Source organism: Cololabis saira, chromosome 6 (assembly GCF_033807715.1).
Source record: "Cololabis saira isolate AMF1-May2022 chromosome 6, fColSai1.1, whole genome shotgun sequence".
NCBI lineage: Eukaryota > Metazoa > Chordata > Actinopteri > Beloniformes > Belonidae > Cololabis > Cololabis saira.
Genome location: NC_084592.1, coordinates 17831892 through 17851869, shown reverse-complemented (window position 1 = coordinate 17851869; position 19978 = coordinate 17831892). Strand labels below are relative to the sequence as shown.

Below are 19978 nucleotides of genomic sequence, written 5' to 3'. Positions count from 1 at the left end.
GAACGTAGATCGACCGGTAAACTGAGAGCTTTGCCTTTCGGCTCAGCTCCCTCTTCACCACGACGGACCGATACAATGACCGCATTACTGCGGCCGCCGCACCGATCCGCCTGTCGATCTCGCGCTCCGTTCTCCCCTCACTCGTGAACAAGACCCCAAGATACTTGAACTCCTCCACCTGAGGCAGGAACTCTCCCCCGACCTGGAGGGTGCAAGCCACCTTTTTCCGGTCGAGAACCATGGCCTCAGACTTAGAGGTGCTGATTCTCATCCCAGCTGCTTCACACTCGGCTGCAAACCGCCCCAGTGCATGCTGAAGGTCCTGGCTCGAGGGAGCCAACAAGACCACATCATCTGCAAAAAGCAGAGATGAAATCAAGTGGCTCCCGAACCGTACCCCCTCCGGCCCCTGGCTGCGCCTAGAAATTCTGTCCATAAAAATAATGAACAGAACCGGTGACAAAGGGCAGCCCTGCCGGAGTCCAACACGCACCGGGAACAGGTCTGACTTACTGCCGGCAATGCGAACCAAGCTCCTGCTCCGGTCATACAGGGACCGTACAGCCCTCAGCAGAGGGCCTCCGACCCCATACTCTCGGAGCACCCCCCACAGGATGCCACGTGGGACACGGTCGAAAGCCTTCTCCAAGTCCACAAAACACATGTGGACTGGTTGGGCAAACTCCCATGCGCCCTCGAGCACCCTGCGGAGGGTGTAGAGCTGGTCCAGTGTTCCACGACCGGGACGAAAACCGCATTGTTCCTCTTGAATCCGAGGTTCGACTATCGGCCGAATTCTCCTCTCCAGCACCCTGGAATAGACTTTCCCCGGGAGGCTGAGGAGTGTGATTCCCCGGTAGTTGGAACACACCCTCCGGTCCCCCTTTTTGAAGAGAGGGACCACCACCCCGGTCTGCCAGTCCAGAGGCACTGTCCCCGACTGCCACGCGATGCTGCAGAGGCGTGTCAGCCACGACAGCCCCGCAACATCCAGAGACTTGAGGTACTCAGGGCGGATCTCATCCACCCCCGGTGCCTTGCCACTGAGGAGCTTCCGAACTACCTCAGTGACTTCAGCTTGGGTGATGAATGAATCAACCTCTGAATCCTCAGCCTCTGCTTCCTCGACGGAAGGCGTGTCAGCGGGATTGAGGAGATCCTCGAAGTATTCCTTCCACCGCCCGACGATGTCCCCAGTCGAGGTCAACAGCTCCCCTCCTCCACTGTAAACAGTGTTGGTGGAGCACTGCTTCCCCCTCCTGAGGCGCCGGATGGTTTGCCAGAATTTCCTCGAGGCCGACCGGTAGTCCTCCTCCATGGCCTCCCCGAACTTTTCCCAGACCCGAGTTTTTGCTTCCGCGACCGCCCGGGCCGCAGTCCGCTTGGCCTGCCGGTACCCGTCAGCTGCCTCGGGAGTCCGCCGAGCTAACCATGCTCAGTAGGACTCCTTCTTCAGCTTGACGGCATCCCTTACTTCCGGTGTCCACCACCGGGTTCGGGGATTGCCGCCGCGACAGGCGCCGGAGACCTTACGGCCGCAGCTCCGGACGGCCGCGTCAACAATGGAAGTGGAGAACATGGTCCATTCGGACTCAATGTCTCCGGCCTCCCTCGGAATCCGGTCAAAGCTCTCCCGGAGGTGGGAGTTGAAGACCTCCCTGACAGGGGAATCTGCCAGACGTTCCCAGCAGACCCTCACGATACGCTTGGGTCTTCCAGGTCTGACCAGCTTTCTCCCCTGCCAGCGGATCCAACTCACCACCAGGTGGTGATCAGTTGACAGCTCAGCCCCTCTCTTCACCCGAGTGTCCAAGACATACGGCCGAAGGTCAGATGAAACGACAACAAAGTCGATCATTGACCTCCGGCCTAGGGTGTCCTGGTGCCACGTGCACTGATGGACACCCTTATGCTCGAACATGGTGTTCGTGATGGACAGACTGTGGCTAGCACAGAAGTCCAACAACAAAACACCACTCGGGTTCAGATCGGGGACGCCGTTCCTCCCCATCACACCTCTCCAGGTAACACTGTCGCTGCCCACGTGAGCGTTGAAGTCCCCCAACAGAACGATGGAGTCCCCAGTTGGGGCACTTTCCAGCACCCCTCCCAGGGCCTCCAGGAAGGCCGGGTACTGTGCACTGCCGTTCGGCCCGTAGGCCGAAACGACAGTGAGAGACCTATCCCCGACCCGAAGGCGCAGGGAAGCGACCCTCTCGCTAAGTGGGGAGAACTCCAACACATGGCGGCTGAGCTGGGGAGCTATTAGCAAGCCCACACCAGCTCGCCGCCTCTCACCATGGGCAACTCCAGAGTGGAAGAGAGTCCAACCTCTCTCAAGGAGTTGGGTTCCAGAGCCCAGGCTGTGCGTGGAGGTGAGCCCGACTATCTCTAGTCGGTACCTCTCAGCCTCCCGCACAAGCTCAGGCTCTTTCCCCCCCAGCGAGGTGACATTCCATGTCCCTAAAGCCAGAGTCGTCGTCCGGGGATTGGGTCGCCGGGGCCCCCGCCCACGGCTGCCACCCAAATCGTCGCACGGCACCTTCCCCTTATGAACTCTCCCGCGGGTGGTGGGCCTACGGGAGGGCGGGCCCACGTCGCTCCTTCGGGCTGCGCCCGGCCGGGTCCCGTGGGCCAAGACCCGGCCACCAGACGCTCGCCGGCGAGCCCCGACCCCAGGCCTGGCTCCAGGGTGGGGCCCCGGTAACGCCAGTCCGGGCGACGTACACTTCCTTGCTGGTTCTTGCTTCATAAGGGGCTTTGAACCGCTCTTTGTCTGACCCGTCACCTAGGACCTGTTTGCCATGGGAGACCCTACGAGGGGCATTAAGCCCCGGACAACATAGCTCCTAGGATCATTCGGGTGCTCAAACCCCTCCACCACGGTAAGGTGGCGGTTCAAGGAGGGGCACAAAAACATCATCAACGGGAATTTATCCTTTTTTCTTTCTTTCTTTCAGGCTCCTTCGTTCGTTCGTTCGTTCGTTCGTTCGTTCGTTCGTTCGTTCGTTCGTTCGTTCGTTCGTTCGTTCGTTCGTTCGTTCGTTCGTTCGTTCGTTCGTTCGTTCGTTCGTTCGTTCGTTCCTTCCTTCCTTCCTTCCTTCCTTCCTTCCTTCCTTTCAGGCTCATTTCGTTCGTTCGTTCGTTCGTTCGTTCGTTCGTTCGTTCGTTCGTTCGTTCGTTCGTTCCTTCGTTCCTTCCTTCCTTCCTTCCTTCCTTCCTTCCTTCCTTCCTTCCTTCCTTCCTTCCTTCCTTCCTTTCAGGCTCATTTCGTTCGTTCGTTCGTTCGTTCGTTCGTTCGTTCGTTCGTCCGTCCGTCCGTCCGTCCGTTCGTTCGTTCGTTCGTTCGTTCGTTCGTTCGTTCGTTCGTTCGTTCGTTCGTTCGTTCGTTCGTTCGTTCGTTCGTTCGTTCGTTCGTTCGTTCGTTCGTTCGTTCGTTCGTTCGTTCGTTCCTTCCTTCCTTCCTTCCTTCCTTCCTTCCTTCCTTCCTTCCTTCCTTCCTTCCTTCCTTCCTTCCTTCCAGGCTCATTTCTTTCTTTCTTTCTTTCTTTCTTTCTTTCTTTCTTTCTTTCTTTCTTTCTTTCTTTCTTTCTTTCTTTCTTTCTTTCTTTCTTTCTTTCTTTCTTTCTTTCTTTCTTTCTTTCTTTCTTTCTTTCTTTCTTTCTTTTTTAATAATTTTTACCGCAAGATGACAAATTCTTACCGTGGGGAATTTTTTGGACGGTATATCGTGAACGGTAAAATATCGCCCATCCCTAGTGTTGGCCACGTCGTTCTCAGACCCAGCGGCCTTTGACAAGAGCAATCGGCCCTCGAAAAAAAGACAAATGAAGACCTGCCCTCGGTAATGTTTTTACTGCGACGCAAAAAAAAGACAAGTCACACTGGAGCTTTCAGCGTGTGAGCCCCGATGCCGAAAGGCACTGGGACGCTGCGACTGCATCCCTCTGCAGCTCGCCCAGACACGTCTGATCTATAATGCATGATGCAGATCATCTCACACGCGGGCCTTGCTGATGGATGGTGAAGCCCGGCAGCACGAGCGCCCCTGGGTGTAACGCCGTCGTGCAGCATCGGGATGAGGGAGGAACCGGGCTACTGGGCCTCCTGGAAGATGTCTTTTCTCTCCAAGAATATTAAGTTTTGATATTTGTCGACAAGGATGAAAACTTTTCTGCATTTTAAAATAACCGTCGATAAGAAACAAAATGAAAAACGCCAACATGGTCAGGATAAATTACTTCCAATATTGAACGCTAGTTTAGTTATTCATTGAATCTGGTTTATTACAGCAATGCATCTGGCACACTGCAGGATCTCTGAGGGCAATTACGCCACCTAATAAAAATCCTTCCGCTTTCAAAGTGCGAGAAAAAAATAAAATCTGAAATGCAAAATAGAGTTCAATGGAAATTCATTCAGACTGTGGTTGGTATAAAAAAAATATAGGATTTTTCTACAACAAAATATGGACTCAGAGACAGAATCAGCTCAAAGTGTCGAAATATTCCAGAAACAACAATAGACCTACGTTGTCTACCTAACAATTCAAGTATACGTAGCTTTAGACATCGAAACAGAAAAATAGATTCAGTTTAATCAGCTCATCAATTTAGACGTGGATGGACAAACTTGACAAAATCCGCATTGAAAAACATACGTGAAAAGTAAAATGATAAAAATCTATAAATCTGTTCCCTACTTGTACCTGGAAAGCCTGCTGAATGACTGTTTTCACTTTTTTCTCCCTTGTTTTCATTATCCGTGACAGTTTGCTTCGGCTCATAATGAGCATCCAGAGGAGTCGGCTCACATCTGTCACCAACAAAACTGTGAGCGCGCAGGTTGACTTCGCCTCCGGCGGAAGCAGACAATGTTTTCAGGCCTGCGGTGGTGTCAGAGACGGTACAGATGGAGGATTCGTGGAGACGGTTATGGGCCTTTTCTCTCTTTATTTTATATCTATCTATTTATTATGTTGCAATTTAGTTTTCATTAAACAAGCCATTATGCACCTGTCAGGAAATGAAGTTTGACTGTAATAAAGAAATATCATAGCATATTAATGATGCTTTAATAATTCCCTGAAACTGCTTGGATGCTGTCAGTTTAAAAATTGTGGGCATTTGAACTGTTGTTGAACTGTTGTGTTGCACGGATTAAAGTCAAGTCAGGAAATCAAATAATTTGAACTATTAAACGATGTAAAAACACCCACTCTTTAACATTGGGCCTTGCTCTAAAGGTTTTGAAGTTTCGGTGACGTGTCAGGCCAGATGTTCCTGCGTTGGTCCAGACGTGCTTATTAAACCCCACTCAGACGAGCAACTGGAAACTTCCTGAACACAAAATGATTCCCTGCTGTCTGATTACGTGTGTCGTTGAGTAGAGCCTTCAATGCAGTCCCTCGTGGAAGTGTAGTCCCTCGTGGAGGTGCAATCCCGAGGGTTTGAGGGTAATTAAGCCCCGTTCACACAGCCAGTTCTGTAGCTGTGATTGAAAGATTTGCACTTATTTTGTTCTACACTGCTAACATATTTTATTTTGTTGACTCGTATATATTTTGCATTTCTTGTGTGATTTAATTAAAGTTGTTTTAACTGTAGTGACATTTACCGGACGGCCGGTTGAGCTGGTGATATCATTGTGTGATTTATTTAAATTAACGCTTAAAGACTGTTCATCTTCATCAGAGAATGCAACGGTCAGAGCAGAGGTTTTTTCTTCAGCTGAAAACAACGTTCAGGAGCAGCTACGACCTCTTTATTCCCCTACTGTTCTTTATAAATGGCGTATAATGTTGTTTTGCTTCTATTTCACCTGTAAAGATAGCAGCAGAGGCGTAACTGGGGCAAAATGGCTGCTGTGTTCATTGGTAATGCCGAGAGACTCAACACGGGGCAAAAGAGACTGAAATGAGTACGTTACAGAAACGGTTGACTGGTCTGCTGTTAGAACACCGAGCCAAGTAAAAACACATCAGAAGACTGCAAATAAATGCCTTCAGTACTCTTAAACACTAGCCAGATACTCTGAAACATGTGTTTGTTTGGCTGTTTTTGCTGCAGCTGTAATAAGCATTGGTTTTCCTGCAGAAACATGTTCGTATGACACAATTTCCATCATTTTAAAAAGCTGGCGTCTGCCTGGAGGTTTGCGCCCTCCTTTGAAGGTGGCCGGGTCGTACGTGTAGTGGAGGAAACAGCTCGTGCTGTAACGTAACATACAGTATGATAAAGCGTGTACAGCCCTTGTGCCGGAGAGTCTGTCAGCTTGCTGCTGGCTCGGCTGTTCGTCTCCTGCTGTGCGATGGCCTCGGGCAGCCGGGAGCCAGAGAGATGTTTGCCTTCCTTATCAAAGAGGTCTTTTATGTTTACTAAGGACGGTTCACTTGCGTGCAGCTGGATGATAAACCCACTTTCTAGCCGTTTAACTCTCGCTGCTCGATTAACACCAAGCTTGGTATCAGTTTAATCCTCTTAACTCATCAAAAATGCAACTTTTTTTTTTTTTTGTAAATAAAAATAACCACAGCTTTGGATGAATATTTTTTATTTTATTTATTTTTTTGCAACTGTATGCTTGTTATGATGAGCTAATGAGCCAATCCTTAACAAAATGAGGGCCCCAGCAGAGCAAACGCAAACGCCACTCATTCACATGTCCAGTTAGTCACTGTCACGAAACTGTGTCACTGAGAACATAATGACATTGAGCAGGTAGAGCAATGTACATGCTCACTAAACAGTACATTGAGTCTGAATCTAAATATCATAAATCAAAGTTTTTTTGATCTATAAATGGAGCTGGATGAATGGTCGGCAGACTGATGGGGCAGGCAGCGGCGTGAGGACGGCATCTCCAGACCGACGCCAGGGGCTGTTTACGTAGTGCCTTCGCCATAACATCCGAATACCAGGTCAACTGCTAAATAATCATTACTGACCTCTGGCAGTGTTTTTCTGTTCAGCTTTTTACATCACACACAAACAGTAAGAGAGACTGCTGCTCTTCTCTATAGTGATCTGTTCAACCAGCTAATACACGACCAAGCCTGTGTATCAGGGTTTCTGCTAGAAAAAAAATTGGCACTGGACAACGTGACTGGCAGGTTTTCAATTTAACAGACAAATGTTTGAAATTCCGGGTCAAATATTATGTGAAGCTGAAAAATGAAAAATGATTTGCAGGCGGAGGCTCTATAAGAATAATATCAAGGCATGTCGATTTATAATTTTTCTTTTTTAATTCAAAAGTAGAACTATATGAAATAAAATGAGTACCTTCATTTGTGTGACTTCTAAGACAAATAAATAAATGTTTCACACGCCTGCGCTCTTTAAGCATGAACATAAAGAAACTAAAAGCCTTCCTGTTGTCAGATGAAATCATTTGCAAAAACAAAAACACATCTGGACCAGCTCATAGCATTTTGATAACGTAGCGTGCTGCCGACTCTCTTGCAGTGTTTGCAAAAAAAAGTTTCTTATCCATCGATGAAGTTGCACCTAAGCCAGGGATATTTCTCTTTCCATTTGGGCCGGCACGCCCGACTTTTCAGATTCTTTTTCATCCTGAGCCAGTGCATCATCTGTGGCAGCCTCCGTGATTTCAGATCTCAGTCTCCTCATCATCCTTCTCCTTAGACCAGTTTGGTTTCAGAAAATAGTTTTTAAGTTTCAACATGTCTGGCCTCCCACTATTTCTGACGCACGCCTTGTCAGAGTAGCCTAAATAAAGCTTCGTTTCTCGTCATGTACCTGCCTGGCTTATACATTCATAACAAATTAAGATTGTTTATTCATAAAATGACATGTGGAAATTGGTTATTTTAATACAATTCAAGTTTTGCTTAGAGGGAATATTTTCACCGGACATTTTGACCGGAGGGGTTTAAAAATACCGGACTTTGACAGATTTTACCAGTCAAAGTCCTGTAATTACCAGATAATGGAAACCCAGCTGTGTTTGCCTTATCACAGCTCATACAAGCAAAGAGAAGTACAAGTAACATGTCAGCAGGGCAGGATGGTCATTATGGTACTCCGCGTCACCTCTGCTTCCATCACTGCTCCCCAACCGACGGCCTATTAAGTCACAAATCACAACACATCCCTCGTGTAATGTGAAACGCAGCTGAAGTGAGGGGCGATGAGGTCGCCCCGCCGACATAAACGGTCCGAGGTGCAATCACGAGCACTCGTGGCCTCTGTGGAAAAAGCTTGTCGGCGCCGCCATCAGCGGGCGCTGATAGATGCTGACAGGTTTGGGAGTGAGAGCGACACATAACAGCGACTCTGACCTGAAGGAATGCCGACATGGTCTTGAAGGGTCATCAGTGTTTGGAAACAAAGAATGGCGACAAAGCTGAAAAGCAACCACCAACACCAAATCACATCCCCAACAGTTACACAGCATCACGTTTAATAGGGAGAATCGAGCCAGCTGTCTTTCTGTCCAAAAATATGCATGTTAGGATAACTCTAACTTTTCAATAGGAGCGAATGTGAATGTATGTGTTATTATTTGACTTAGGGCTGGGGATCGATTCAAATATCAAGAATCGATTCGATTCCGATTCTTAAGATTCAGAATCGATTATCAAGATTTGATTCGATCCGATTCGATTCCGATTTTGATTTGGTTTAGTGTTATTAAAACTGTTTTTTGAGCTGTTGCATGAATTATATGACTGTAGTTATGCAAAATATTACTACTAGTATTATATTGAGATTAAACAGCAAGTATTGGCAGCTAATGATGCTGTAAGGACCAATCAGCTCCCAGAATGCTGATATAACTGCTTTCAGAAACATCGTGTGGGTCAGAATTACCAAACAGATCCAGGGCAGCAAACAGAGACGGATGAAATCGCTTTTATTTTTTCCCACATTCCGTTTTTATTTGTTCCATTTTCGGCCTATTTTGGTTTTTAATACAGTAAAGACAGTATATAAAGTAATGAAATATAGACAATTTATGCAATTATAACCTAACACTTTAATGTTTTCATACCTTTAAACATATTTAAAGGCAAAAACATGGCACCAGTTATTCTCGTGTCCAACAAAACATTCCTTTTTTGGGGATAAACAAAAAAATAACCAAAAGTTGTAATGTAATGATGAAAAAAAAAAACATAAATACATTTAAAAAAATAAATAAATAAATAAATAAAATAAAAAATCGATCTTTAGACATATGAATCGATTTTTAGGAATTAATATGAGAATCGATTTAGAATTGGGAAATCGATTTTTTCAACACAGGCCTAATTTGACTGTATGTGACCGTACGATGAAGTGGGGACCTGTCCAGGGTGTACCCTGCCCCCCTGCAGATTCCTGTGACCCTATAATAGGTAGAAGTAGGCATAGGTAACAGATGGATGGATAATCTGACAGACACAAATTACCATTTTAACGATTTCTGCCTCAGGGAAGTTAAAGGACAATTACACCATTTTCTAATTTCTCACGCCATCATCTGTGTCATTATTCACGTGTCAACCTCCTCTTTTGTCTCCTATGAATAGGAATTTCCCACATTTTCCACAGTTCACTTCTTCCAGCCGGCATGGGCCGTGCCTGAACATGTTCAGACATGTCTGAGAAATAAGTCACAAGCGAGTGTACATTCTGCCCTCCAGCCGAGCTGCTCCCCTGTGGGCTATCTCCAATAAATGGAACCAAAATGCAGCAAAATGCATAAAAGGTTCAGTCAGAAGACAGTCTTGTTACAGCTGGGACACGATAACCTGACTGCAGGGCCGCCGCAAGGGGTGTGCGAACCGTGCGACCGCACGGGGCCTCGCGCCCCAAGGGGCCTCGTGCTATGGGCCGTTTTTAAAAAAAAAAAAAAAAAAATGTTTTCAAATTTTTTTATTTTTTTTTTCGTTTTTGTTTTTCGTTATTTCCCTTATAAATATCAACAGACACGTTCCATTACAGACCTAAATGTGTACTAGTCTGTGCATATCAATAAATATATGTGCAATGATGCGTGTGTCTGTTGTTCCATACAACTGATCAGACCAAGCGCAGACACAAGCTGCTCTGATCCAGACGGGTGGAGTTGGAACAAACTGTCACACAATGTCGAGAGAACGAGACAGAATCAGAAAATTTCCATCAGGGGATGAAAAAAGAAAAAAACTAAAGAAAATGGAAGAGTTTAATGCCTCTCTGAAAGGCTCGTTTGATAAATTTGTTACAAAAATCACCGATCCGACCGGGTCCCAAGCAGCCGTGGGGCCCCGCGTCGAGGCAAGAGATGATGATGAGGCAGGGGAAGGTATCCAGTATTTTGCTAATTGGAGAGTTAAAATTGCACATATAGACACTCAATCCGACCCGAAAAACCCAAAAATTTTGAGGGCCCCCCCCCACCATTTCGCACAGGGCCTCGCAAATCTCCCAGGCGGCTCTGCCTGACTGTTATGTCTAAGGATGCAAAAGGAGCAAATCTGAGGCTGTTTCTGTTTCCTGTCCTGTTGATGAAATCAAACACGTTTAACTGCGCTGTCCCATAATGCTGTCCGTGTCGTGTCATCGTCCGATTGCCGTTGTCGTGTGAACAGCGACCCCTGCAAGATCCCCAAATCCTTGCGAAACCCTGGTTTATGGTGAATGTACGTGAGAGGACACATCGCAATACTGCTTAGGATGCTACTCCATCATTGCTTGTTACTGCTGCTAGAAAAAGCAATGAATTTAGTGAGAATCAGCACTTTTAAATCTGCAACCGTGATCCTCAGCTGGAAACTGGAGGAATTCCTCCTCCGTGTTGAGGCGGGGGGGATAACATGCTGCATCAAGTGGGGAGCTCGAGTGTCTCAGAGTCGTGTTCTCGCGAGTGGAGGAAAAAAATGGAATGGAAAATTGAGAGGCAGATTAGTGTGAAATCTGCAGTAATGCAGACTCTGGACCCGTATCTTGCGTTAAAGAGGAAGCTGAGCCCAAAAGGCATGGCTCTCTGCTTACCGGTCGATCTGCGTTCCCGCCACCATCTACGGCCAAAAGCTGCGAGTAGTGACAGCAGGAGTGAGATCGTGGATGAAATCATCCGAAATGAGTTTTTTCCTGCAGGTGAGCTGGACTTTTCTGAGTCCCGGTGAGAAGCTGGTCGTTTGAGAGGGACTCTCAGGAGATTTATTGCTCCTCCGCATGGAAAGCAGCCAGCTAAGGTGGTTTGGGCATCTGGTTAGGATGCTTCCCTGGGCATCAGGGGATGTCCAACATGGGAGGAGACCCTGAAGCAGAGCCAGGACACAGCGGATGCTACTGTATCAACATTTATAACTTTGATTTACTATGAAAACACTATGAGCACAGCTGGTGCAGAGACACCAATTACAGTGTTTCAGGAACTTCTGACGGACTACTCACCGAGACACTCCTGCACTCTGAAAGTCAAACAAATGTAAGGAAAACTTTTACTTCTTCTCTAAGCAATGTTTTGCAACCTTCATCCTTTACATACATACATCGAACATACATACATACATACATACATACATACATACATACATACATACATACATACATACATACATACATACATACATACATACATACATACATACATACATACATACATACATACATACATACATACATACATACATACATACATACATACATACATACATACATACATACATACATACATACATACATACATACATACATACATACATACATACATACATACATACATACATACGACGCCAGCTGCTACGGTTTTCAGCCATCCTTTCCCAGCTAGATGTATCGACATTTAACGCTTTCATATCGCGTTTCGCGACATCCTTGAAGCGAAGAAGTGGACGTCCTCTCCTTCGCACACCCTCACATAGCTCGCCGTAGAAGATGCACTTGGGCAGCCGGTAGTCTGGCATTCTGTGCAGGTGACCAAGCCAATGGAGCCTTCTGATCTTCAGAGTTTGGAAGAGAGATTTGCTGCCAGCCCGTTTAAAAACTTCTTCGTTCGTGACCCTGTCCTGCCACTTAATTCCCTGTATGTGCCTTAGGCAACGCATATGGAAGGAGTTCAGCCTTTGTTCTTGACAGGCATATATTGTCCATGTTTCCGCACCATATAACATTATACTAAGAACGAAGGATTCATAAATGTGGCAATTAGATGTTGGATGAGACCCTGTAAGTCTATGAATGCTTCTCCACCCAAAAAAACCTCATATGTCTGCCCGTGGTTGGAAGGTACAGTAGAAGGTAGGTAAGTAGGGGTAGAAAACAAATGACCTTTTATACTGGATGTAATGAGCCTGGAAGGATCTCAACACACCAAATATTCATTTAAAAAGAAAACACAGAAACTCCAAAATATACAGACTCATAGAAGTTTGTTACTCTAAATCATCACCTTTCACGTGGTTTTAGCTGTGTGAAAGGTATTTCTGAGTTGCAGTCTTCGCAGAGATCTTATAGGCACCAACCAATGACATCCGTGAGCTTGGGGAACATAAATGGCAAATTTAACATAAAATCATTGTTGCAGCACCTTTTGCTTTCAATCACAACACAACGAGATGACAGGTAATTTACATTTCAGTTCTCTGACTTATTGCTCGGCCGCGCGACTGCCTGCAGCCCCTCTCTCGCTTTGTGACAAAGGCCAACATCGGGTTGAATTGAAAAAGGCAGTCAGGGGAAAAAAAGGCAGGCTCTTGGACAACTCGCTTTTGGAGCCTGTCAGACTCCACTGACCGGATTCAAAAGAGTGACAGACAGACTCACTAGATCAGATGATACTCATAAAAATCCACAGATGTGTGCGTTATTAAGAGTGTAATCTTCTGAATGACAGCTGGGCTGTCTCTAGCTCATCAGCTTCTACTTCTCGCAGCAGCTCGATCCTTCGATCGATGCTTCGATCGATGCTTCGGCCCCTTCCAGGTCGACTGAGTGGACGACTGCCCGACAACTGAACGCTGCCGGAGCTGAAATGAGAACTAGCAGAGGTCCACTGGGACGCTCAGCCTGCCTCTGAAGCGTAGGCTTGTCCGAACCACGGGCAGCTTTGACTGGCCGAGGCCTGCGTGAGCAACAGCGGGTCTCAATACAAATCTGCAAGTCCTTGTTTCGGGCCTCGTTGGTTAAAATAAGGATCTTTGTGTCACGGTTTGGTCAGTTCCTGTTTTATTTTGAAACCCGTGTCTGTGTTTCAGTTCTGTCTTGATTTCCTTGGTTCCCATCTGCCTTGATCTGTGTCTCGTCAACTCTGCTGTGTACTGTATGTCTGGTCTTGTCTTTCCCTTGCTCCCTGCTGGTCCGTACTGTTTCCTCTCTCCATGTGGCATGTCAGGTTTTTGTGGTTTTTTTGATCCTGTTTAAATTCAGATGTTTTTGTATTCCTACTCAGCAGAATTTTGGTTTGGTAAAGATAACAAATCACCCTTTTTGGGATTCCTGCCCCCTGGCATCTCTCCTGCGTTTGGGTCCTAATCTACCACTCCTGACACTTTGGGCAGATTTGATCAGAATGAACGCAAAGTCATATTCATTTGCAGCGTAGGTTTACACAACCTAAGCCAGATAGGCGAAAAAAGCTAACTTGCGCTAACCTGAGGAAACATAACTAAGTGGGCGTGTTCTAGTCAGCTTCCAGGCCTGGCTATTTAGCCCATTTACTGTGCACTAGTAGGAAAAAGAGGCATCAAAGGGCACTCTTTGAAAACCTATAGGTGCTGAATACCAGAAACATCTCTCTTTAAGCTGTTTTTCTAAGAAATATCTTGTAAAATGAACTGTATTGATGTGATTTTATGTCTTAGTTACCACTGGAAGCACACTGCATTTATGGTTTCCCATCGAACTTCAATTTTAACCAACAACCAAACAGCTAAAACCACCTTTGCAGCAACACATCTGGCATCAACCAAACTATGCTGGTGCAATATTTGACAATTCATCTTGAAACAGCTTAGAAGCCCTTAATATCACATTTCAACATTTGAAAATAAGTATTATTTTTAGCCAATTATAGGCTGTAAAACTAACCAGAGAGCTCCATCCTTCTTCTGGAGTTTCGATGCCCTCCACCCGAGGGGCTTGATGCTGTAAAATCTGCAGCAAGAGCTCTGCTTTTTATTAAATCATATTTAAAGAGATTATAAGATCAACAAGACACCTTGATTTACTTACTTGTTTCTAATTCGGGTACCAGATTAATATGAGATTGCACCCTTCAGCTGCTCTTTTGGTAGACGTTTGCATAATTTCACCTGGTATTAACGCTGTTTTCAAAAACATTTCGCCTAATTTGGAGAACGTTTGACGCAAAAGAAGAACAGAGTGGTTAAAAATCCTCATAAATGTCTATTTTTTTTTCTGTCGCTCAGTCGTTCATTACCCTGACTGATTGAACAGCAGGTTTATCCAGCAGCATCAAAAGGCTGGTGGGTAACTCTCCTTGGAAAATGATGGTCTGATGGTGTCAGGAATCTTTCTTTTTTTTTTTTTTATCTTGCAACAAAATAAATGTGGCCTGAGGGAACAGAAAATGGGATCTAGAATAACATGATCTGCGAGTTCATTTTTTGTTGATGTTTCATTCTTCGTCTCCTTTTCCAGCATCCCATGATGGCCGTGTCTGCTCCTAGGTCACCCAAATGTATCTTCTCAGGTTTGCGTTGGTGTGAGCCGAACGCGTCATGATGCCTTCAGGAATCAAGAACTCACCTTATAGAACTATAGTCAACAGAAACGTAATAAATGTCTGTTTGTATGTTTGTCTGTAAACAAAAATCTGAGAAAAGGGAGCCGAGACAAAACAAGGTTTGGCATCGCGTTGCTGGGATCAACAAACTACGGTGGCCGACAAGGGCCAAACGCACTGCAACGGCCTAATGCGTTTCAGTTAAGGAAAACGGCTTCAAGTACAGAAACGATTCAAATTCACAAACTCAAAACGAGGTACAAAAAAGAGGAACGTGGTGCAAATGAAAAAACGTGCTGCAAAAAAACAAAGACAAATGCAGCATCATCAAACGCGCTGCAAATAGAGAAACGACGCAAAGCACAAAACGATATAAAACAAGAAACCATCTTCAAAAGAAAAACGCTTCATAACCAGTTACCAAACCTGCAGGGGGCGCTTTCAGCGTAACGGCTCAATGGACAGACACACGGGATGTAGCGAGACCGAACAGCTGACTGTAACGTTAAAATATAATAAAGAAACGTCTCGTAATGTACAGCGTTGTACAGTGATATAAACATCGTATATAAATATAGTCAGATAAAAATCACATTACCGTTCCCGCTGTATGTTTAAACCATGGATGTAAACACTGTGGTTCAGTCAGCTATTCGGTCTCTCTCTACATCCCGTGTGTCTGTCCGTTAAGCTGTTACGCTGAGAGCGCCCCCTGCAGGTTTGGTAACCGGTTATGAAGCGTTTTTCTTTTGAAGATGGTTTCTTGTTTTATATCGTTTTGTGCTTTGCGTCGTTTCTCTATTTGCAGCGCGTTTGATGATGCTGCATTTGTCTTTGTTTTTTTGCAGCACGTTTTTTCATTTGCACCACGTTCCTCTTTTTGTACCTCGTTTTGAGTTTGTGAATTTGAATCGTTTCTGTAATTGAAGCCGTTTTCCTTAACTGAGACGCATTAGGCCGTTGCAGTGCGTTTGGCCCTTGTCGGCCACCGTAACAAACCACCCAAACCGTCCTTTTCCCACACCTGCTTCATCCTGTTCGGGGTCACAGTGGAGGCAGGGCCTACGTACCACCTTTCACAGTGAGGGACAAGTCCGCGACGGACGACCTCACACACTCGGCCAAGTCAGAATCAACACTCGACCTAATGTGTGTGAGTTTGGATTCGGAGGGAGGAAATGCACCGTTTCCAAAGTAGCAAAAGTTCAAACGTAAGTGCAGGGAGCAGAGATGAACTGTTGTGTGGTAGTAGTGTGTGGAGTGGGACGTTTTCGTACCAGGAAATAACTCAGACCCAGTGTTGGGTGTGAAATCACGCCTGGCTGTGTTTGCTGTGCGAGAGCGTTTCTGATACACTTACAAACACACATTCACACACTGCATACCGCATACAGTCCCCCCCCCCCACTGTTTCCAGCTCATATGGGGGAAACGCGTCGACCTCATTCTTTCAAGCAGAGACGCATAATAGCAGGACTGTTACGTTGGGACTTTGGGAAAACTTGTCACGCTGATTGTGTTTCCCTTTTTAGGAGGCGGAAACGCCATAACAAACACAGAAATACAACCTACAACCGGGAACTGGATGCTGTGCATCATCTGAAGTAGTAAAGGTGGCATCGGTCTGGTACGTAATTCATGGACTGGATCCCATACGGACTTAAGAATATAAAAAAAGTAATATTTCGTCATATCGATTCATGTTCTTGGACTTTAATTTCAAATATTCAATACGAAACTCATTAGGTTGCTGCTGTGGTAAAAGTCCTCCTTGATTTATCCTGTTTGGGTAAAGTTTTGTTGTTTTTATCTTTGAAAATCTTACAATCGTAAATTACACCTGTTTAATGAAGAAACTCCTTTAATTATAATGCATTTTTCAACATCTCTTGCTTTATTGATTAGTCCTTTGGTTTCCTACATCCTTATGAAACCTTACACGCGACACCATCGACGACAACAACATTATCTGAAATGAGAATCTGCAGCAGTTATTGGAAATATCAGGAAAAACATGGATCAGTGCATCTCTAGTAGTTAACTCTAGTGGCCAATTCTAATGAGCTGTAAGCGGATTTTAATGCATATTTTCTTTGGACTCCTTTGAGTGGGTCTAAACCCTCCTCCTCCCAGCCACATCTCAGTGCAACACACACACACACACACACACACTGATCTAACAGAAATGATCATTTAAGCAGCTGCATCTATGAGACTGCACATTTAAGCTCTCCGTGGGCTTTTATGGCATCTTGCAACGTCAGCAGGTGAACATGTAGTGCAGTACAGTGTGTCTGCACCGTGCACGGGCTGATGAACAATAAGGCTATCATCTCCCGTGCATCAACCAGCATCTCAGTCCTGGTGACCTCATATCTGGATCGTGTGTGTGACAGCACCGAGACATCTGGCAATCTCACACTTTCAACCGTGCCTCCCGTTCTAAGAGAGATTGAGTGGCTTGTTCATTGAAAAACAGGGGCTCTTCTCTGCATAACCAGGCTCACGGTAACGTGCTTTCCCCCACGACGACCCTACACTGACTGGACTGACAGCTGTGCTTCCTTGAAGCTCTCTGCAGAGCCTCTGTTGCACTGAATCCTGGGTATTCCCACCTGGGTATTTCGCAGGGGTTGCAGCATCCAGCATGGTGGACATTCACACAACAGCAGGGCTTTTTTACATTGCAGATGAGATTTATCGGGCTGTGACATGCCTTCAAGGCAGTAATGTGACGTGGAGATGAGACCTACAGCATGTTTGATGTTCTGGGGGGGCAGCAGAACCTGCATGAGATGTGTGTGAGAACTATTACACCCAATATTTGAAGATGCACTGCAGCTTCATCAACCACAGCTTCCAGACCAGGCCACATCCCACACTGGGACTACAGAGGGAGCAATAAAGGTGTGTGTGTGTTAGGAATGGGCGATATTTTATCGTTCACGATATACCATCAAAAAAATTTGCGGTAAAAACGATAAATTCCAGTTGATGACGTTTTTGTGTAAAGCTGATTTATGGTTCTGCGTTAAATCGACGCACAAAGTACGTGAAGGAAGGAAGGAAGGAAGGAAGGAAGGAAGGAAGGAAGGAAGGAAGGAAGGAAGGAAGGAAGGAAGGAAGGAAGGAAGGAAGGAAGGAAGGAAGGAAGGAAGGAAGGAATTGAGCCAGAATAGAAAGAAAAAGAAAGATATGAGCCTGAAAGAAAGAAAGAAAGAAAGAAAGAAAGAAAGAAAGAAAGAAAGAAAGAAAGAAAGAAAGAAAGAAAGAAAGAAAGAAAGAAAGAAAGAAAGAAAGAAAGAAAGAAAGAAAGAAAGAAAGAAAGAAAGAAAGAAAGAAATAATTGTTTTTTATCAATTCAATTAAATTGGTGTACTTTAGTAACATTTAGTATTCTTTTAGAGCAGTGTTTTGGGGGCTCCAAAGACTGAATGTGGTGATAGATTTATAGTTAAAAAGGTGGAGTTGAATTGGTATTTGTTTTATCGTCATTTTTATCGTTATCGGGATAAATGCCAGAAATTATCGTGATAAATCTTTTAGTCCATACCGCCCATCCCTAGTGTGTGTGTGTAGAGGGGGGAGAAACACCTTCCTGTGCAGGATTTCACCAACCTTTTCACTCTGATGATCTGATCCCTCATGGGCTTGATGTCCTGGAAGCTCTGCTGGTTGACGAGGCTGTAGACCAGGATGAAGCCCTGGCCGTTCTTGATGTACAGGTCCCGCATGGAGGCGAACTGCTCCGTGCCCGCCGTGTCCAGGATCTCCAGCACCGACGGAGACGAGTCCACCTCGATCTCCTTGCGGTAGAAGTCCTCGATGGTGGGGTCGTACTTCTCGATGAACGTGCCGGTGACGAACTGCACGGTGAGGGCGGACTTCCCGACCCCGCCGCTGCCCAGCACCACCACTTTATACTCGCGCATCGTGTGGGATCAGGATCCGAGAGTCGTGAAGGGATCAAGTCTCTCCGCGCGTCATTGAAACCGACCCAAAAAACGCACGCGTCTCTCTCTCACCATCCGCGTCCCATTATTATTATTTTATATATATATATAAACAGGGCTGTCAATAACAGTCGTCTGCTGCACAGCTGTGGCAGAGCACAAAGACTCGGTGCCCCGAGATGGATTTCATTGTAGAGATGTCCCCACTGCAGGCCAGACGCGCATCCGTGGACTGCAGCGGTCCAGAAATGCGCACAAGTGGGGGATAAAACGCAGACGCGCGGGGGTTCATCTGCTCGGCTCACCCCTCTTTATGCATCACTGAAGAGAAAAAGGGGGAAAAAACAAAGTTGCTCCATGGAGGACCGCTGGGGAACTCCCACGGGCGCAGTTCTGCCGGAAAAAAATAAAAGCAGCTCTCCAAACTCACGCCGATCGAGGCGACACCTGACTGACTGGGCAACTTGCGTCTCTTTGTTTTCCTTTTCACCATCGCTGGCGTGTCTCGGCGTCTCCCCCCCCTCCTCCGGCACCCATCAGCACAGATCCAGCCGCCATACTCTCGGGTGGAGACCCCACGGCCGCTGCGTAACCAGCCGGTTCCCCCAGCGCGGCTCCCGTACCGAGGCGAAGAGGAGGGGGGAGGAAAGAGAAAAAAAACTCAAGTAAGAGAAAGGAAGGGTCCTCCTTCGTGGGATGGACGTGCCTACAGCCCAATGGCCCAATGTCCGCGCCTCGCGGAAACCCACTCGTGACTTGAGTGGAGCCAGTGAAATTCGGGGATGACACTTCCGTTCATGTGTTAAAATTCCCATCGTTCGGTTGCCCCGGTGACGTCCTGCGAGGGCTCAGCCAATCCCAGGCTGCGACTCGTGGATGTGTATCCATGAGGAGGCAAATGCACTCTGGATGCTGTTGCTATGGTAACATAGCATTTTGTGTGTATGTGTGCGCGCCGCCGGCTAAATTTGAGAATGTTGTATTAAAGCTGCTTAACCTTACAGAAACAAATTATTATTAATATCCTATTTATTAATATTCAACAATAGTCAAATAACAGAATTAAGATAAGATAAAGATAAGATAGTCCTTTATTGATCCCCAGAGGGGAAATGTTGGTGCTACAGCAGCTCAAAGTCGGACAACATGAACTAAAGAGACTAAATAAACGATAAATTATAATTATGAAAAATAACAAATAAAAAAATACAGTAAAAAAGAAACTGAAACTGAACAAGTGTACTGTAAACTGAATAAATGTACTTTAAACATAGTTTATAGTACATTAAATACTTTACAACTACTTGTCATTTACTAAAGGGATTATAGTCCCGGTGAAATTCATC

At 45.8% G+C, this 19978-nt stretch overlaps 1 protein-coding gene across 1 annotated transcript in view; it reads right to left on the bottom strand.

Moving 5' to 3' along the window:
• Positions 1-19392, bottom strand: part of LOC133445911 (ras-related protein Rap-2a) — a 34847-nt gene extending 15455 nt beyond the window's left edge. Inside the window, exon 1 of the mRNA XM_061723452.1 lies at positions 18298-19392. Within this exon, the coding sequence (XP_061579436.1) occupies positions 18298-18611 (314 nt within the window). The 5' untranslated portion in view covers positions 18612-19392. The remainder of the gene's footprint in view (positions 1-18297) is intronic.
• Between the last annotated feature and the right edge of the window lie 586 nt (positions 19393-19978).